The sequence below is a fragment of the Aquarana catesbeiana genome, linkage group LG01, assembly GCF_042186555.1.
Source record: "Aquarana catesbeiana isolate 2022-GZ linkage group LG01, ASM4218655v1, whole genome shotgun sequence".
Classification (NCBI taxonomy): domain Eukaryota; kingdom Metazoa; phylum Chordata; class Amphibia; order Anura; family Ranidae; genus Aquarana; species Aquarana catesbeiana.
Window position 1 is genome coordinate 750,613,158 of NC_133324.1, and position 22,464 is coordinate 750,635,621.

Sequence of the window (22,464 nt, forward strand, 5' to 3'; positions counted from 1 at the left end):
AGTGATCTCTGTCATGTCACAAGGCAGAACGGGGAAATTACTTGTTTACATAGGCACTTCCCCGTTCTGCAGCTCTGTGACACGATTGCCAGGAGACCGGCGGACATCCCGCATGCACGGTCACAAGCCCCGCCAATTAAAGGGGGCGTACAGGTACGCCCATTTGCCCATCGCTGCTATTGTGCCGACGTATATTGGCATGCAGTGGTCGGCAAGTGGTAAAAGTCCCCATGATTCAAAACTAATTTAAGGTCATAACCAGTATGTCAGATGTTCTGGATGACATTTGTGTTTTATCTGTAACAAATACAATTACATAGTTACGTTGAAAAAAAGACACAAGTACATCAAGTTCAGCCAATAAAATCTCCATTAACTGAACCCTATACCCAAAGTTGATCATCAGGAAGGAAAGAAACCCCCATAAACAAGCTCCAATTTGCTCCAGTAAGGTAAAAAAAACCCTCCCTGATCTCCTAATGTAATTGAAAATTCCCTTGATCAACAGTCTAGAATCTAGAGGGAAAATCTTCCAATGGGGACACTAGTTCTGGAGCGCTTCATCATGCACATGCACAGTGTCAGAATACTGCATGATCTTGTGAGATCTTTCAGCTTAGGTACTGGATTTCTGGGGTTACACCACTTGTGCTTTCAGGGGAACCAGGAAGCCAATGGAAATATGTTAGTAAATCTTAGGGTCAATTTACACCAGGTGCAGTGGGACTGCACCAGGTGGCTATTCTAGTACAGTCCCACCGCACCCTCACCACAAGACAAGGCAAGATGCCTTGTCTCTTATGTGACTGGTTCACACCACTGCATTGTGGTGGTCTGTAGACACTGTGTGGTGAAGTAGTGTGCAGTATGTTTTTCCAGTGCAGCGCAGGTCAACACCCACCGGCAGATAGAACTCTATGAAATGTTATTCCACTAAATAGCTTGGTGTCATCTTTAAAAACTGAAGTTGTACCTTTAATCCCAACTCAATATCATTTATGATTATTTATAAATATGTTATAATGGAAATGACCCAACACTGAACCTTGGGGTATACCACCTTTTTTATTTTATTTTTTATTGATTTTTTTGCCTTTGGATACAGCAGACAAATAAGAACTGCTGTCAACTTTTACTCCTCGTTAATCCCTGTTCTGGTCACAATCTTGTTATTGGGACAAGATTTGCAGAGAAATCTCCAAAAGGAAAACAGACAGTAATAAAAACACTCTTTTGACTTCCTTTAAAACTTAAAACTGGAATATAACACTTCGCAAATTTAAATCTGTGTTCCCTCTAGATTTCTGCCAGTCTTTCAGAGAATATGTTCATCTTAATGAGAGCTGGAGGAAATCACAGAAAGCTTTGTGAGTTTAACCCAAAACTCCAAAAATAATCCATACACATCCACTGCCTAATGGCCCTGTAATCAATTTTTCATGAAATTCATGTCATGTGTACTGCTCCATGCACTACAAATCCCATTGTCCATAGTTCCTAATTTATATCAAGAATAAGCAAGAGAGGGCTGCTGTAGTTGTACATGCAGTGGGTCCATTTAGAACAGTGGTTCTCAACTCCAGTCCTCGGGACCCACCAACAGGCCAGATTTTAAGTATTACCTTGGGGAGTTGCAGACTAGAATACTGCAATCACTGAGCAGCAAATGATATCACCTGTGATGTATTTCAGCTATCTTGCAAACCTGGCCTGTTGGTGGGTCCTGAGGACTGGAGTTGAGAACCACTGATTTAGAACAAATATAGCTACCCTCTAAGAAAAAGTCAGATTACAGAAGCAAAAAGAAAGATTTAGAGGAGAGCAATAGAAGGTACTTTTTTTTAAGCTAAGAATACATACTTTGTTTTTGTTTTTTTAAGTCAGAGTTTAGCGTTATTACTATACATACATATTATACATACATCTGAATGTACAATGTATATGTAAAGCTCTGCATAAATTGACGGCGCTATATAAGTACCTGAAATAAATAAATAAATAAAATACATGCGATACAAGACTTATATAAAGAAAATACTGTAGCTATCACATCACTTTTTGGTTGTATAATTAACCCATAAACACCTCACTCTAGCTTGTGAGGAAAATTAAAGTGACCTTGTCATGATGTGTTTTCAAAATAGTCATACCTACAAAATACGAGAAGGAAAACTTACCTTTCCCATTGTCTGTTCTGCCAGAATCCAGGTGGATGATACTCCCAGGAGTGTCAGCTTTCCTGGCAAATTTAGAGGAGGATTTTTATTGAACAGAGAGGAATTCTGGCAGCAAGAGAGGTAAGAATGACCTCCCTTATTTTGCAGGATCCAGTTTTTATTTAATTTCTGGGATTGCTTTGAAGCAAAATATATAAATTGTCTTGGAAGTGTTACATGGCTGAAGCAAAGTTTAAGATCATTTAATATGCCAGCTGCAAGATTTTATCCGGCCCTCTGATGTAAGAAGGGACTCTGATTGATACACTGATGTAACTTTGATTGGGATGCTAATGTAAGGGGGAACTAGGGTCTCAAGTTTATTTGTAGTTTCTTTGTTTTGTTTAAGGCCCCATGCACACTGGACATTTTTACAGCTGTTGTTTTTGGCTTCAGGCGTTTTTTTTTTTCTGCAGCCAATAAACTCCCCAGCATGTTATCCTATGTGTCCATGCACACATAGGCAGTTATCAGCATTTTTTAGCAGGGGCGTTTCCTGGCTGGAAAAAATCCTCAAAACTAGTGGGCTTGAGTTTTTCAGCTGTAAAAACTCTGAAAAACACTGAAATAACTGAATAACACAAAAAAAAAAAAAAAAAAACGCAGCTATTCAGCGTTTATGAGCATTTTTGACTCATAAGCTTTTGTTGAAGTGAAAAAAAAAAAAAGCGAAAAAACGCAAACGCTGAAAAACACTGAAAAACGATACTGCAAAAAACTCATTCTACAACTACAGCTTTCTACAGCTAAGGCTACTGGGGTTTTTATAACGTCCAGTGTACATGAGGCCTTACTGAAGTTGTTTTCTGCTGTTCTAAATCATATCATATTAATCTATAAAACTGTTGTTTTTTTTTGGACAGATAATATTTGTAAAATATACAAACTGGCCCTCGTACTGAAAAGTTTGGAGACCCCTGTACTAATGTAATGGTGTTTGCATATATAGTACAATATGAGCTTATAATATTAAAGATACTTGTTTGAATAAATAGCATGGGACAAAACACCTGTAACCAAAGATTCTGATGTTAAGCTAAACAAAGAACAGCTACTTGATGTGTTGAACCAAAAGGTCATGATGCTGGCATCATTTTAACAGTGTTTGAAAACTGCTATTTACAACAACTGTATAATGATCTGCTAAAGAAGCATACCAGACCCTGAAAGAGAATGCTTCTCTAACTACAACATGCACAAAGAATTTAGGACCATAAGTTTACGTGTAATGACATTTACCAGGCTATAATTAGATAGTAATAACTCATTAGTTAATAAATCACTGTTCTTTTTTGCTTCTGTATATGTGTAATTTATTAACTCATATCAGTTGCAAGTTTCTATTGAATTTCAACCATAAAAAGGACGCCTTGTTCTGAATGGGTTTCCTAATGCTTGCATGCGTTCGCTTCTCACCAGACCTGGGGAATGTGACAGGAGGGTGAGGAATGCTGTTACTATTGACAGAAGTTACTCAATACAAACGCTGAGGCCTCACAACTACTTGTGTGAGGACAAAGTGCACAGGAAGGTTCTCTGAAGTCAAAATAAGATTTGTATAGGATAAGATACTTCATCTTTCTACAGACTTATCAGCACAGGTTTACTGTAGAAATAATATGCTGATCTGACACATTGTCTTCAAAATAAAAAGGTAAGCCAGAACATGTTTAAACATAACTTCTTAGGAAGACTTTTCATTTTGGCTGAAATACAATCTGAGTTCCAGTTATTAGAATTGGAAAAGTCACAATGTAAAAATACACTGTTTGGTGGATGGTTTTTAAATGTGCATTATGCAGAAATGTTCAGTGTAAAGATTTTTACAAATAACCTAAATCTGAGTTGGTAAAAGTTGTGCAAAAGCAGGGGCAGTGAAGGTAGCAAACAATAATGGGCTAGTTGCTTCAGCACAGCTCAGAAATGCCTTTCTCCTCAACCACCAATGTACCAATAAAAGATACTTCCATGAAGCATTTATTATACAAGATACTCTTATGCTATTTGGTTACCTACACACTGTGAGATATTAGTGTATACACCGTTTGTTATTTATAATCAGATAAGATGTGGGCCCTACCTCCTTACATTCAAAGGAGTTTCACTGCCTAATTGGTTGGTAAACTCAGAGGATGCTTACCAAGCCATTTAATGGCCAGTCAACATACACAAAATCTACACCTCTTGATGAACAATGACTCTTAAGTTTGTTCCTTAAAAATTGGTAATAGTAAATAATAATAAATAGCTATTACCAGTAATGACAGAAAAATGTCTTATAATCGCCTTTTGCATTTTTAACACAGTTTACACAGAATTATCTCTTAGTAAATTTGAAGCTCAGTATTTCCAGAATATTCCCTTGAGAAATAAAAGCTGAAGTATTTGTCTGGTTTCCAGCACACTAGTTCCAAAAATAAGGCAACTACTCCAAAAGTAGAAACTGATGGGACTTTTTAGGTGCTGCAGATAACCCTAGTAAACGGACATATGAACCTTTATATTAAAATGACAAATCTTTTATGTTATCCAACATAGTAAAAATATCCATAAAGCAGATCATGGAATTAAAAACATCAAGACATTCCCTGAGTGCTATTCTCTGCTACCCAAACCACACCTCCCATTAATCAATAGATATATGAAGTGACAATTAAAATCACAATAGGATGTATAGGAAGAAATATGCTTGCTTCATAAGAGGTTGGGTGGCTTTATATTGTACAGAGAGGTGCCCAGACGTTCCAACATGATTCACAATTTAGTGCTGCTTCAGGAGACCCTGGTGTAATATTTATAAATATTATAAATGGATCTGAGAGTATCTGTATGTCCTGATTGAGAATAATCCAGGTACCCCCAAGGGCTATGGCGGCAAAGAGATAAAGAATTGTGAAAGGCAAAGGATCCCCCTCTAGTAACCACCAACATAAGCTTGAATAAATGTATTGTATGTAAAGGAGCAGTTCCTCAGATAGCTGTCCATATTATGGAAACTGTACAGTGATAGCAGAAAACCACTCACTCCCAAGGGTATGAGGTATGAAAAGAGGTATAGTGTAGTGAATGGAACACACAGTTACCAAACCACTTCATATTCCAGAATAGGGATAAAAAAAAAACAAAGCACATAAGGGCCCTTATGCTTAAAGCTGGATACACACTATACAATTTTCTTTGGATTTTTTTCCTTTCGATTCACCAAAACCATATAATATGAGGTCAAACCTAAACACTTTCAATTTGTATGCAATCAGGCAGGCCCTTGCACTACATGGTTTTGGTAAATCTAAAGGAAAAAATCTAAAGAAAATTGTATAATGTGTATGGCCCTTAAGGTGATTGGCTACCATGCACAGCTTCACCAGATTTTGTGCTCTCCAGTTTTAGTAAATCAACCCCATAGAGTGGAATTTATCAAACTAGAGCAGACAAAATGTGGAGTAGTTGTGCATGGCAACAAATCAGTTTCTATCTTTAATTTTTAAGGCTTAGCTGCACAAGTTGAGGAAGGAAGCTAATTGGTTGCGATGCACAGCTGCTGTTCCATATTCTGCCTGCTCCATTTTTTAAAAATTTACTCCAGAGTGCCTTCACTGGTGCATACATCAATAAAGTCTTCAAAAGAAATAATCTTTTTGATGAATTAATTGATTTGTAATAATAAAAATTAAACACACCAGATGCATGATACTGAGATGCTCAAACATATGTTTTCTTCATTAGTATTGATCATGAAACATTCTAAAAAGATTCCTTCTCATTAATTAATTTTCACAAAGTCTGCTGCTTCAGTGTTTTTAGATATTTTTGTCAGATGTTACTATGGTATACTAAATTATAATTACAAGCATTTCATAAGTGTCAGTCTTTTATTGACAGTTACATTAAGTTTATGCAAAGAGTCAATATTTGTAGTGTTGATCCTTCTTTTTCAAGGCCTCTGCAATTTTTCCCCGGCATGCTGTCCATCAACTTCTGGTCCACATCCTGACTGACGGGAGCCCATTCTTGCACAATCAATGCTTGGAGTTTGTCAGAATTTGTGGGGTTTTGTTTGTTCACCCGCCTCTTAAGGATTGACCACAAGTTCTCAATGGGATTAAGGTATGGGGAATTTCCTGGACATGAACCCAAAATTTTGATGTTTTGTTCCCCAAGCCACTTAGTTATCACTTTTGTTATATGGAAAGGTACTCCATCATTCTGGAAAAGGCATTGTTCGGCACCAAACTGTTCTTGGATGGTTAGGAGAAGTTGCTCTCGGGGGATGTTTTTGTACCATTCTTTATTCATGGCTGTGTTCTTAGGCAAAATTTTGAGTGAGCCCACTCCCTTGGCTGAGAAGCAACCCCACACATGAATGGTCTCAGGATGCTTTACTGTTGGCATGACAAAGGACTGATGGTAGTGCTCACCTTTTCTTCTCCAGACAAGGTTTTTCTACTAGATGCTCCAAACAAGCAGAAAGGGGATTCATCAGAGAAAATAACTTTACACCAGTCCACAGCATTCCGATCACTGTACATTTTGCAGAATATCAGTGTGTCCCTGATGTTTTTCCCGGAGAGAGGTGGCTTCTTTGCTGCCCTTCTTAACACCAGGCCATCCTACAAAAGTCTTCGCCTCACTTTGCGTGCAGATCCACTCACACCTGCCTCCTGCCTTCCTGAGCAAGCTCTGCATTGGTGGTGCCCCCCTCCCGCAGCCAAATCAACTCCAGCGCTTGCTGGACTTTCTTGGGCGCCCTGTAGCCTTCTTCACAAATGCAATGGAAATGTTTTTTATGGGATTAAGTTAATTTTCATGGCAAAGTGGGACTTTGCAATTAATTGCAATTCATCTGATCACTCTTCATAACATTCTGGAGTATATGCAAATTGCCATCATAAAAACTCAGGCAGCAGGCTTTGTGAAAATGAATATTTGTGTCATTCTCAAAACTTTTGGCCACGGCTATAATGCAGTGTTGTTGTGAGGCTGCTGCGATGTGCTGTGGTCTGGCTATACTGATCAGAGGAATATGTACTTCGGTGTAAAGGTAAATGGAACTTGGCTACTGAGTTCCAACCAGAGGACTATGCCTTAATAATCTTAATTAGGCTGAAACAGTGGAGATAAAAAAATAGAATTTGGAGCTTTGTACTATGGAGGTATCTGTGAGATGCATTGCTTGCTCTAAGTGAAACTATGATGGTATAAGAATCATAAGAAGAGAATACAAGGACAGGAAACTGTGTCTCGACAACTGGCACAAACATCAATATTGCCTTGGCATGGTTGGTGCTAGGATTACATGAATAGAGACTACTGAAAAATGAAAGGCAAAGGAAAAGAGTTAAATCGTAGCACCTGGAGTACAGAGGCCAAGAGACTTTTGCTTAATGGTAAACTAGAATGTAACTTTGGATGGACTCTTATTTTATTACGAGTGGGTCTTTAAACAGAGGATTTTGTGGCAAACGGCTTTTAAATATGTCTAACAATAATAATGTATGATTCCTTTTTTTCTTTGTTCCTTTTTTTTAAAGTGACACGTTTGGATACAAAAAAGGTTTTGAACAATTAATAGCAGTATGCTTGCAGGTAACATATTTCCACCAGCCTGTTATAATATTTTCTCTACAAAATAATACACATCTTTGGTGAACTAAATTCTAGACAAATTCAAGACTGCCGATCCACATTTGGAATAATAAATAACAAATACTAAATCCTATGGTGTTTAGGAAGCACATGATGACTGCAAATCCTCCAGATTCATAAACAGATTGCACAGATAATATCTTGGAGGCTTTATAAAGTAATGTGTTGAAAGAAATCAGATTTTGTTGTTCTGTGTAACTCTGACCCTGGATTAGAAGGCTAACTATCTCATATATTTTCCCACTCATTCCACCAACTTGTTGATAGGGTCTACAAGATGAAAAGCAGACACCTATTAATAAGCTGTCATGTATTTTGAAGTGTGACACACACCAAACTATTTCTAAATGACTTGTACTATGTTTGGGGTCAATATAATCCTCACATGACTTTATATTACATTCCAGACATAGCACAGTCACAAAAGGAGAGTTATGTAAGTAATGATCACAAAAGGAGCCATTAAAGCCATAAGCCATCCTATTTTTATCTCCGGGATTCTTTCTCAGCAAACATATTATTCTTCACACAAATATTCAATAGAGTGTAGGCTGGGTCTATGATAAAATAAAGTTTATCTTTACTAGTTCACTTACAGCTTGTTCCAGGCTCATCCAGTCACAGGTGCAGGTTCCTCCAGGATCCATCACTCCCTTACAAACTCATGTAGGACATATGAGGCCACACGCTGTTTTCCTTTGTTCTTTGGAATAAAAACAATTTTATCATTCAAGTTCCAGCAGTTCCAGGAACCCATACCATATAATTGTTTTAAACTCAAAGGAGAACAGAATGAGTATCCTAGTATGTGTTACAGAAGTTTATCATTTTAGGATAACTAGATAGATAGATAGATAGATAGATAGAGAGATAGATAGATAGAGAGATAGAGAGATAGAGAGATAGAGAGATAGAGAGATAGATACTGTTTATATACACACACCTACAGAATATCAAGTCTGTCATTTAAATGTGTCCATCTGAAAAATTTTCAGAAAATTTTTCGGAATGGGTCTTTTTAGTGGGCAGACACAGAGCTGGAGGACAGCAGAGACTGGAGGTGAGTGGAGATCAGAGAGGTGGTGCAACAGAGGAGAAAACACAAGAGCAGGAAAAGGGGAGTTGGAGTGTAAGGAAAGAGAGGGATGTAGGTGCAGAAGAGAAGTAAATAAAAATGGAGGATAGCACAGATGATAAATCAAACAGATACCAGAGAACAACTCCAGCAAATTAGAAAAACAGCGGATGCTAGAGAGTGGTCATACAGGAACAGAAGTAGGATAGTGGACAATGCGTACAGAGGAGGAATAGGAAGCAGAGACCAAAAGGCATGTGTAGAGAAGGACAAAACTGGAGAATGAGCACAGAGTGCATTTAAGAAAAGGTTTTCTTTTCTAGAGTAAAGGTTCCAAAATATCATTGGGGGTGATCAGTGTGCACAGTAAAGATACACAAGTACACTAAATAAGTGTAGTTAAACCAATTTTGTGTAGTGATTACTTCAGTACTTCACAATTTTCTCTGTGTATTACCATACTATTTTTAGGTTAGGAGGTCAAGCACAGAGAATAATAGAATTGGACTTTGTTCTTGTGACGTGAACTTTTACGGTATTAGAAATAAGACACAAATAATTGATGCACTCCATTTGAAAGATAGCACATATTGGCCAGACCAAAAGAACTTTGAGTAAACGCATTTCAGAGCATATATACAACATCTGCATTGGTTATAAGAACCAAAGTGTGTCTTTACATTTCAGATGCAAACATAATAGAAACCCCACAGGACTCGAATTCTGGGGGATTGATAAAATCCACCCGATGTGAAGAGGGGCAAATCTGGTGGGAGAATTATCCAGATATGAGGCCAAATGGCTATTCCTTACTAATACATTGAGCCCCAACAGAATGAATGTAGAACTGGATTTTAATTGTTGCATAAGTGACTTTTAATTGAGTGTTATTGTATCTGTTTATCTACCTTTGTTGATTATTTAAGCCTATTTATAGATCTCAGTTTTAGGTAAACAATATTACAATTATTGATTATTGTTTGTATAATGTAAGTTTTTATTGTATATTTTATGCTGTGTTGATTATAGACAGGGAAGATGAAGGTTGGATTCTAGGTTCTTGTCCATTTTGTAGATTGATGCATCAACCTTTGTATCCATTTGCTCCCATGTCTGTGCACAGATCTTCATGCTCTGAAGAAATCCTTGACAGATGAAACGCGTCAGCATGATGCCATCACGTTTGACGTAGTACCCATACAGACCCATCCACCAGCCCTGGGGATCTGATTCGCTACTCTGCTAAAGCCGCTCAAGCCCTGTCGAAAGCCACCGCACGGAACCAGGAAGTAATCGAGGCGTTATACCGCAGACAGGCGGTATGTTACCACGTCCCCCTGTTTCCAATACTTTGGCGGACATTTGTCTACACGGACTTACCAGTTATTTCCAATTGACCAGAGGATGATTCAGCTGCCTCACACAGCCTGAGACAACTCGAGGAGGATTGGAGTGTCTAACATGCCTGATTTATCCTGATGTCCATGGTCTGGTGAGATCGTATCATTATATATCTCCATGATCCAGCTAACACGCTGTCTCTATACATCAACATCCACACAGGCATACACCTCCTCCCGCACCCCTGCATAGCTTCCACACAGCTATCTATGCATGTTATCAGCTGTGGTTGAGCATCCATTTGCATGTGCTACCTTCAGCAACCCTCATGGTCTATATTTATTGTCATATCCATAGTCTGCTATCAGCAGTGTGCGCAGCGGTACCCTACCATCCATGGCTGCATACCGTCACCTCCTGGCTTCCTATCTTTATTTATAGACACTATACATGAGACGATGCAAGTCCAGCTAGCCAACTAGATGTGATTGTATGTGTAGTGGTAGCCATCTGTATGTTGTTCTTTGTTTTTAGACAACGTTGTCTATTTTATTGTTAGTGGTGGTATTTGGTTCACGTATAGTCAATTTTTTTTTTGACACAATTTGGTGTATATGTGGTATTATGTTTCTATAATAAATTTGTACATCTTTGTTACCTTGCTGGTTCCTCACTGAAGAATTCGTTTTTCCTCTTCACCCTTTTTTCTGATAATAGAAACCCCACAGGACTCGAATTCTGGGGGATTGATAAAATCCACCCGATGTGGAGAGGGGCAAATCTGGTGGGAGAATTATCCAGATATGAGGCCAAATGGCTATTCCTTACTAATACATTGAGCCCCAACAGAATGAATGTAGAACTGGATTTTAATTGTTGCATAAGTGACTTTTAATTGAGTGTTATTGTATCTGTTTATCTACCTTTGTTGATTGTTTAAGCCTATTTATAGATCTCAGTTTTAGGTAAACAATATTACAATTATTGATTATTGTTTGTATAATGTAAGTTTTTATTGTATATTTTATGCTGTGTTGATTATAGACAGGGAAGATGAAGGTTGGATTCTAGGTTCTTGTCCATTTTGTAGATTGATGCATCAACCTTTGTATCCATTTGCTCCCATGTCTGTGCACAGATCTGATTGAGCCGCGTTACATGCAGTGAGGTTTAATATCATGGAAAAAATTAATCGACAATTTGAATTGTGTATGAATTGTATTTGTATTACAATGAGACATCACCTCTCGAGTAGTTTGTCAGGATGTCATTTCATAATTGTTATTGATGTTAATCCTTAATAATTTTAATCTCAGCGCAGCGACTATGTAGATTTTGATCTCTACATATGTTTCGATTGGCGGCACCGATGTGATTGTTGCGTCTCTCTTGGTATGATTGCCTGCTCATGATTGATGTTTAACTGATCATGGTGATGACCGATATCAGTGATTCTAGTAGGATCATCCAGGGTTAACACATGTGTGTGTAAACAAAATCAGCCATGCCCTCTGACGAAACGCGTTAGACGTGACCACATGGCTGAACTAGACTGTAGGCAGCTTGCATCTCAACCCGGGAATCACAGCGACCAGAATAACCAGGGAGTGGTGAGTGTATACACGCAGGCTGAATAGTATTTCTTGTGACATTTTAATGCAGATTTTTGTCTTTCTGCTTGTAAGCATATTTTACCATGGGGGGATAACATTTTAAAACAGGATTACGCTATGTAGTTTGTTCCCACTCTTTTTCATGGTTTGTAAAAACTCAGATTGTAGGAGGATCCCATGTATGGTATGACTACATGCATAACAATGCGATTTGAGATTTAAGGTGCATTGGATTTGGAGCTGTGGTGAGTTCATTACCTTAGGCGAGTGGATCTCCCGAGATGTGGTGATGGAATTTAAGGATTCTATTTTATTTAATCATCTCTATATGGATGTATGCTTGATGAACCACCTTTGGAAAACAAATTTTTGATAAGGAGCAATACACCTTGAACTGTTTTAAGCACACAGTGTACATGGCACTGGATGAGCGCTGCTAATGCTGAAATGACTATTAATGTTTTTAGGCATATGTTGTAGAAAGCACATAGATCAATGCTGATTTACCAATGGAGATGTAGAAGCGTCATACAATAATTAGTGTGTATATACACTTCTTTTATCCGATGATGTAGAAAGCAATTTTCTGTTAATCATGAATACCAAATCATATGCAGGTGATATAAGTGAACAGAAATTTGCTTTTCAAATGATTGGATAACTGAAGTGCATAATCACATAATTTATTGGGTAAAAACCATCCTCAATATGGTATTGTATTGTAAACAGCCACATAAAAATAGATAGATGGTAAAATATAAATGCAAAAACATCAGTATGGTCACAGAATAGATTTCCTGTTACTATTATTTTTAGGTTTCTACTCTCAGATCTAAAACATCTTTAATTTTATTTAGATGTGTTTGGGGTACATACTGTATCAAATTATAGACTACAAAACAAATTCAATGGTTAATGAACCAAAAATATTTCAGTTACTAATATTTATATTTCATATCAGTGCGATGCATCTAGCATTAGCATATCCATTAATTAGCATTGGGGTTTTTTGGGTCTTTTTTCCTGCAGAAACTGAACTTTCTGCTGTGTAAAATAGAATAATGCAGATTGGTGTGAATTAGCTCTTTTTACTAGGATTGCAGCTGTTTCCTCCTTTTCAGCTTGTCATTGCTCTCATAAATTCTGTGAGTATTGCTACTGGTTGTATGATGCTGTGGTAGGTTGTTTGGGCTGATTTATAGGTGTACCAAACTAAACTCAGGATGACTCAAAAATCACACCTCCCCTACCTGATCAATCTTAGTTCTGGAAGGGTTGTTTAGTGCTACGTGGCAAAATCCTTACTTGTACTTCTTAATTAAATAATTATTCAGCAAGCAAGAAATGGAACTCATGTATATTAGTAAGTAGGTGTTCTTCTATAGTGAAAAGGGCAACAAAGAATTAACACCTCATTTATAAAAAAAAAAAAAACTATTGCAGTCAGTGGTGTATTTAGGTTTTGTGCTGCCCTAGGCCTGACTAAACTCATGCACACCTAAGTAAAATATGGCCCACCCCTTCTTGTCAAGGTCACACCCCTTCCTGTTGAAGGCACACCCTATCTATTTAGGCTCCACCTTTTCCTCTTAGAGCTCCACCTCTTCCGCTCTGTACATTAAAAGTGGGTACCAAGTGGCTCATCAGTGGCCATCAGTTCAGCCTATCAGTGCCCATCAGTGCTCCCCCTCAAGTGCAGCCCTATGATTGCAGCTTAAGAGTGCAGCCTCATCAGTGCCCAATAGTGCAGCCTTCTCAGCCTTCTCAGTGCCCATCAGTGCAGCCTATCAGTGCCCATCAGTACAGTCTTATTCATGGCCATCAGTGCAGCCTATCGGTGCCCATCAGTACAGTCCCATCAGTGCAGCCCCATCAGTGCCCATATCAGTGCATGCCTCAACAGTGCCCAACAGTGCAGCTCATCAGTGGCCATCAGTGCAGCCTCATCAGTGGCCATCAGTGCAGCCTCATCAGGGGCAACCAGTGTAGCCTATTAGTGCCCATCAGTGCCACCTATGAGTGCTCATCAGTACAGCCTTATCAGTGCCCATCAGTGCAGTCTCATCGGTACCCATAAGTACAGCCTCATCAGCGCCCATCAATGCAGCCTCATCAGTGCCCATCAGCGTTGCCTCATCAGGGGCAACCGGTGCAGCTCATCAGTGCCCATATCAGTGTCCATATCAGTGCAGCCTATCAGTGCCCATATCAGTGGAGCTCATCAGTGTATATATTACATATATATTATAAGTATATTAATTTCCATATTGAGAGCTTGGCACATGCACATTAGTAATAGTAACATAACCAAATTTACCTGCTGTCGGCGGCTGCTGGCTGGGAGTTCCCCTCATGCTCCTCTCTTTCTCTCCTCCTCCTATCGCCCCGGGCTGGGGAGAAGATTCAGTGAAGAAGAAAGCCTTTCGGAGGAGGGTGGGTGGAGCATTAGGCTCCGCCTCCGCCAGTCAAACTACGTGCAGCCGGTCTGGCCAATCACTGGCTGCTTATGGGGGTGCCAGAGGAGGGTGGGTGGAGCATTAGGCTCCGCCTCCGCCAGTCAAACTACGTGCAGCCGGTCTGGCCAATCACTGGCTGCTTATGGGGGTGCCAGTTGTCATCGCTGCCGCCCCCCCCAGCCGGCCAAACACGCTCCATATACTGCCCACAATATTTACAAGTTCTGCACTACAACAAGCAGGCCGTCGAGGGCTGTATTTGTGCAGGAGGCAGTCGTGGGAACCAGGACTTGGGAAAAGGGGACGGGGGGCTTTTTTTCATGCGGGGGGTGGCTTTTTTACCGCCCCCCACAAAGTGCCGCCCTAGGCCTGGGCCTTGTCGGCCTAGGCCAAAACACAGCACTGATTGCAGTAGAAAGCATGAAGATTAAGATACTGTTGGTGGGACAAGTGAGGTGGGAAAGGAAGATGTCTCAGCACTTGTCATTATAGGTGACATTATAGGTGACATATTTGTCCATATTACTAGTGTATTAGGTCAAAACCCAGTGTGAGTGATCACTAATCCCCTGTTTGGAACACCACCTCTGCAGTGACCAAGACTGGCTCATGCAGCTGAAACTAATCAACTCTTTTCATTCTTTGGTTAAGGTACCTGCAAAACAATTGGATTATAAAGTATAATAAGTCTTTGAGTCTTTTACCTATAGAAAGATGAAAAATAAACAGTGAAGTGGTGTAGATCTGAGAGGAGGGTCACTGCACCTATACACTTTTTAAAAACATTTTCATTGCAACTGGAACACCTCTTAAGGAAGCCTGCACAATTTCTGGAACTAACCTAAGGAGTTAGGAGCCAGCAAAATACAGTTGTCACCCTAGTGCTAGTATTACTCAGTCCAATTTTATTAATACACAGTAAAGTATATGTGTGTAAATTTGTCAATTGGGAAGTATTGGGCCTGACAATGGTGATTATAGAGCAAGGGTAAGAAAACTCAGCACTTTAGTCAGGTGAAACTACAAATTCAATGCCTATAGTACTGGAGGTTTTGACTGTGGCAGTCGTGCAATGCTTCATTGGACATGTAGTTCAACAACAGCTTCGGTGCCTAGGTTTTCTACCCCTGTTATGAAGTATAAAGCACTGGTCCATCCAATGAGGGGTGCGGTGTACAGATCTGCCTGCTCCCAGGACACACTAAAAAGTATTGGGCCTGACACTGAAGATTAGTAGTAAGGAGTAGTAAGTAGTAAGGACTATAAAGCACTGGTCCACCTATAGGAGTAATGAGAACAATACTAACTATTGCAGCATATCAGATAAGCAAGAATAGAACATTAACCACTTAAGGACAGGGAAGGATTTGCCTCTTAACGACCAGGCCATTTTTTGCGATATGACACTGCGTTGCTTTAACTGACAATTGCGCGGTTGTGCAACGTTGTACCTTAAACAAAATTGATGTAATTTTTTTTCCCACAAATAGAGCTTTCTTTTGGTGGTATTTTATCACCTCTGCGGTTTTTATTTTTTGTGCTATAAACAAAAAAAGAGCGTCAATTTTGAAAAAAAAAAAACAATATTTTTTACTTTTTGCTATAATAAATGTCCAAAAAATAGTTTAAAAAAAAAAAACACAATTTCTTCATCAGCTTAGGCCAATATATATACTTCTACATATTTTTGGTAAAAACAAATTGCAATAAGTGTATATTGATTGGTTTGCCCAAAAGTTATAGCATCTTCAAAATAGGGGATAGATTTATGGCATTTTTATTATTTTATTTTTTTTACTAGTAATGGCGGCGATCTGCGATTTTTAGCGAGACTGAGACATTGCGGTGGACAGATTGGATACTTTTGACACATTTTTGAGACCATTGACATTTATACAGCGATCAGTGCTATAAAAATGCACTGATTACTGTGTAAATGTCACTGGCAGGGAAGGGGTTAACACTAGGGGACGATCAAGGGGTTAAATGTGTTCCCTCATGTGTGTTTCTAACTGGGGGATGGGATTGACTTGAGGAGAAGACATATCTCTGTTCCTAATCACTAGGAACAGCAGATCTGTCTCTCCTCCCCTGTCAGAACAGGGATCTGTGTGTTTACACACACAGATCTCCGTTCTGGCTCTCGTGCCCACAATTGCAGGTGGCCGGTGGACATCGCGGCTGCCATCTACGCACATTGGGTCCCCCGCAGTGCAGCGGCGGGCGCGCCTGCTATGGTTCTTAAAGGAACCGATGTACAGGTATGGCGATTCGCAGGAACGTGACGACCTGCCGCCGCATAATGACGGCGGCTGGTTGGCAAGTGGTTAAGCACCAGACCTGATGCTGAAGAATAAGGAGTATGAAGTACAGGTCCTGAGGTGCAGTGTGCTTTTCAGTCTGTTCCCAGGACACAGAGGCATGCTGCTGATATGGATTGTCAGATGTTTTTACTCCACATGCAGTCAACAAGACTGCATATAAAGACTTCAGTGACCACATCATTAGACAGCGGTTTATAGTTGACATTGTGACCAGGCAACCAGGGTTTATGCAGCACCATTTTAAACTATTTTTAATAATGTTTGATAGATTATTATTACTTTAGCAAAGTGTTCATAAAGTATCTCTACATATACAAAAATGTTTCTTTTTTTAATAGGCTGACAAGTTTCCTTACTTGTAGAAGAAAATCAAAAAGTGCCATTTTGGACCACTCATGGTGATGGACGTCTGGACAGCCCAGGTCTGCCTTTGGAGCTTTTCCATTTAACCAACACTTGTGGGAAAGGATTTTTTGGTAAGTTTTCCACTTAAGCTTGACAGATGACTTTGTGATGTTATCAGTAGGAGACAAGAAGGAATCCCACAGTATAACTGGACATGGCAGGACATCTGAAAACAAAAAACATAAAGCAAATTTTACTATGTTTATTTAAAACTGGGTAAATGGGACTCCAGATACTGTAAATAGCAATAATTCACATTTCATCTGTTATTCTGTGTCTATAAAGAAAAAAAAGAACATCAGATTGCTTGCTATGAGCAGTGCATCTATCTCCCCCATTGATTTCTCTAGTTTTTAAAAATGAACATTGTTGTAAAGTTGGCCAGTTATTTTATCATCACTTTTTAGAATCTGTTCGCTCCATGTGCAGTGACCTGTGTTATTCTGTACAGCTCAATGAAAGCTCACTGTTAAGGCACATAGAAAATTATTGACATGCTTCATTTTTTTGCACTGAACCTCAACTCATGTAAGCACATCTCACTGTGTAGAGCTAAATAGAATTTAATTTTGTGACATTTCAATAAAAAAAAAAAAAAACAGGCAAATAGTGCCTTGCAACAAGGCAAGGCACTGTGCCTTACAACCGTTACATATTGGATATCAGCCCCCACACCAAAATTGCTTGCTTTAGATTGAGAGCTGGTGAGAAAAAGCCTATGTAGTTAGTGAGCTTATTCTTTATATAGTGTAACTATACCCAAAAATCACATGAACAAATCACATACTTAGATAAGGACAAGACCCTATCTGATGAGTAAAAATGATTGCATACAGGAGGAAACTCTAAGAACCCAAAGAATAAGACTATATTGCCTACTGCTGAACTATGGGCAGAAACGTTTAAGCCTTTTCTTTTTTCACAAAGTCATTCATTGTGATTGTAATGCTGTAGCTACTGCCAAATCACTCCTTGTATCCTACATAATGAGAGCCTTGAGTCCCTTATATCAAGTTTGTATGATCAATGGCTGCTGTGCTCACTCCTTTTCTGGCCACCAATCATGTAACATATTGCTGTTGTTCTACTAACCAATACAGATGCTCCTTATCTACAACCAGCTTTCCAGACCCAAACGACGTGCTATACATCATTGAATTGTACAGTACAGAATTTTTGTTTGTGCTCTGTACTTATGCAAATTAAAACAACGTTATTGAGCTGGAGTTTTGTGTTTAGACCTTTTTTTCACAATACAGTACAGTACAGTAGATAAGAATGCTTAAAATAGTGATTACTTGTGGCTCCTCACTTAACAACCAATTTGATTTAAAGCGTAATTCCACCCAAAAGTGAAACTTACGCTTTAAGCACTCCTCACCCCTTACATGTCCCATTTGGCATGTCATTTTTTTTGGGGGGGGGTGGGTAACTTCTTTTTAGTGGGACTTCCTGTCCCACTCCCTTCTTCCCCTTCTCAGCGACTCCTCCTCTCGCCCTAGGCGGCCCCTCTCTGCCAGCAATCTTCTGGGACACGTCACAGGTCCCAGAAGATTGACTGGCCAATAGCAGAGCACAGCACGACCCGCGCATGGCCGTGAAGCTGTAAGCTGCCACAGACAGGTGCCCACAGTTGCTATGCCGGTGCTGCGGAGAGGAGGGGGGAGAGGAGCGAGGCGCCCACATCGCTGGACCGTGAGGCAGGTAAGTGTCTGTTTATTATTAGTCAGCATCTACACTTTTTGTAGCTGCTGACTTTTAATAAACTAAAAAATGGGTGGAACTCCGCTTTAACGACCTGGTCGTTGGAACGGAACCTGGTCCTTAAGTGAGGAGTACCTGTATTTACATTGCTGTTGGCTTCAGTGTGAAGACCCAGGAGTGTCAGACCTGCTCCTAACATGGCTGATTTTGGTTTGCAGGCAAGAGCAATGGAGTGTGCAGGAACGTTGATGGGTCAGAAGGGAAAAGCAGTTTTACGAACCCAATCTTTTGCCACGCTGTCAGTCAGCATTCCCCTATACCCAGTGTTGGATTTTTTTCTTGGGTCCTCACCACCAATGCAGGTCAGGGGGCATGCAACCATCAGGGCACAGGGGAGAGGAGGCTGCGGGGACCAGTCTTACAGCTTAGAGGATCCCAAGGATGGAATAGGTAAAACTGCTTTTCCCTTCCCCAGATGTCAACAAGCATTTACCCTTGCAATGTAGGGGTAGCCCCACCACAAGGGAGATCTTTTTCTATCCCTGGAGTTCAGCTTTATAGATGAATTTTTAATGCAAAAGAAGGTACTGTTTTTTGAAATATTACTTTATCGGTATAACAGGACTTGTTACGTTCCAATTTCAAGGGTTTGTAAAGGGAAATACAAGTCACTACAGTGGTATGTTTACATCCACTGAGCAATACATGTGCCAAAAATGCATTTACATTCTTTACATAGGGACTTGTTTATCCATTTCCAAAAACAAAATGTGCCAAACATGCATTAGGACCCTTTATTGAGTTTTTGGCAATTAGGAGTAGATATTGGAGATGTATCCATACATGTGATTGTGGTGTTATCACAATCCACCAAAAGAAACATGCTGTTAACATATGACTTGACTACATTAATTGCATAACATTAGCTATCTACCAAAAAATCATATAAAACAGTCCTGAAGTATGTTTTATGCTAAAACACTGTTTTTCACGGAAAGATCTGATATTCGGCTTGCAATTTATAATGTAAATGGCAAGTCTTTAATCACTACCTTGACATCCAGCATATTTCCTTCTGGAATACGCCCTCATCACCCTCATCCTGTCTGGGAATTCAGCTAAGCATACTGCTGCCATAGTGAACTATGTAATCTGAGAACTAACTTTGTACATTAAAGTGATGTGTAGTAAGATATCTTCAAAGGAGAGATGTCTTTGTTGTAGGATAGGATAAAATACCATTACATTGTTTTAACATAAATAACTAACAAGTATTCAAGCTCCCTAAGACATGTTACTAACATGGAAAACTCAACAGACATTTACAACAGATCGTATTGTAGAAGCTTATTCATCAGGATAACATCCAAAACCTCATATAAAACAAAAATTTCCACTTGTCACAATGACACATGCCAGGAAAAAGTTGATTCTCATATGTATTCAATTTGAGCATTCTCTTCCACGGTGAACAGTTTTCCCTCCCTTTAATTTCAACCTAATTACAGATCAGTAATTTGTTATTTAGTGGTTTCTATGATCTTTTGATTGGTGGCTTCTTGAGTTCTATAAAATAAATGCAGATGAAGATCATCAGAAGCCGCACTGACTGGCTCTTGGCAATGTTTCCAGGACTATGACTTGGCTTTGGAGTGCAAATCCTGCACAACAACACTAGAAGGTCTATGGCCTTTTGTAGAAAAACCCCTGCAATTTAGATACATTACCTCCAGTGGTCATTAAGTGGTTAAATATAGTAAACATCTCAGTTGTTTGTGTGTAAGTACAACATCTGGGGAGATTTCAAGTGTCAAAATGTATAATGTTTGCAATTGTCTAATCAATGACTTGAACAAAGTTTTTTTTCTTTTAAAAGGTTAAGATGGAGTACAGGTTCACTTTCATCTAATGCCCTGTACACACGGTCGGACATTGATCGGACATTCCGACAACAAAATCCTAGGATTTTTTCCGACGGATGTTGGCTCAAACTTGTCTTGCATACACACAGTCACACAAAGTTGTCGGAAAATCCGATCATTCTGAACGCGATGACGTAAAACACGTACGTTGGGACTATAAACGGGGCAGTAGCCAATAGCTTTCATCTCTTTATTTATTCTGAGCATGCGTGGCACTTCGGATTTGTGTACACACGATCGGAAATTCCGACAACGGATTTTGTTGTCGGAAAATTTTATAGCCTGCTCTCAAACTTTGTGTGTCGGAAAATCCAATGGAAAATGTGTGATGGAGCCCACACACGGTCAGAATTTCCGACAACAAGGTCCTATCACACATTTTCCGTCAGAAAATCCGACCGTGTGTACGGGGCATAACAGTTAATGTGCTTGCACTAATATAATAAAAATAAATAAGTGCAGTGCAACCTCTTTGTTATATAACGTCACCCCCAAAATAATCAATTTATATGTGTAGCCCTACATACATATAATCTTATCCTGTGAACAGAAATGCAAATATATGCAAATGTCTGTGTTCCTTTACATAACAATAAAAGTCCAAAGTGCCTCTTGAAATTTATATTCACCACCAGTGCGATATTCCTCCACCATCCACACTAACTGCTTATCTTTATATTTGACCCACTAAACAGTAAGTTCTAAAAGCTCCTTGCCCTTTAAATAGGACTATTAATCTCGATTACATCAGTTGTATAAACTTCTAAAAACCATATGCCTCCAATTTCTCCTCCAGCAGTATCAGCTCAAGAAAACAAAAACAGCTCTCAGTGCAGTATATAATGAAATCATTCCCATTTGTTAAAACCAAGCTAAAATAGCACTCATGAAATAAGTGCACTAAATCCAGTGCACACAGAACAAGTGCCTCATTAATCCATAGATTGCCCCCTTAAAGTGATTGTAAACCCATTCAGTTTAAAATAGAAACGAAAGGCAAAACATTTGTGTTTAGATATAAAAAAAATTATAGGGGGGCGCATGCGCGGCGCGATGCGGGAAGGACGTGAGTAACCACAGCTCCGTCGGTCCCGGACATCACAGGCACAACAACCAGGGCCATACCGCTCACATCCCGGCGAAAGTACCTTCACCGCCTGGAGAACCACCCGGTCCATGCCTGGAAGAGATTCCGGTCTCTCAAAACGCTCCCAGCACAACTTAACTCACTTTCTGCTGGACGCTACAGACAGAAGGAGCAGAAAGATGTCCCAAGATGGCGCCGGCGCCAACACACAGACTGCCTCTAGGAAATCTGCATCCATGCCATCCGTCCTCACATCTAACGCAGAGATCAGTGAGTACCCATCTCCCCTCTCTAAAGCAGATTTAGATAATAGTCTAACCACCATTTTTGAGAAACTAGTGGATAAAATTGAAAGTGAAGTTCATAAGTCCACCACGGCCTTATCACAAGAGATAGCCAACATTGGCAATCGCACAGACATATTGGAAACTAAACATGATGAACTTTCACTAGCCCATAATGACCTAAGGAAAGATTATGAGACACTTGCTGACAGCTTTGCATTTATGCAGGCTCAAGTTGAAGATCTCGATAATCGAAACAGACGTCATAACATCAGACTGCGTGGCGTCCCAGAATCAGTTACTGACCTCATGCCAACGGTTTCCAAGATCTTTCATAATCTCTTACCAGATAGGCCTCCATCTGCATTCACTTGTGACAGAATCCATAGGG

General features: G+C 39.6%; 1 protein-coding gene across 1 annotated transcript in view; it reads right to left on the reverse strand.

Annotated features, from left to right (window-relative positions):
- The window catches only part of GASK1B (golgi associated kinase 1B), an 80,394-nt gene that overhangs the window by 15,890 nt on the left and 42,040 nt on the right, over nucleotides 1–22,464 (reverse strand). Inside the window, exon 2 of the mRNA XM_073605777.1 lies at nucleotides 17,028–17,242. Within this exon, the coding sequence (XP_073461878.1) occupies nucleotides 17,028–17,242 (215 nt within the window). The remainder of the gene's footprint in view (nucleotides 1–17,027; nucleotides 17,243–22,464) is intronic.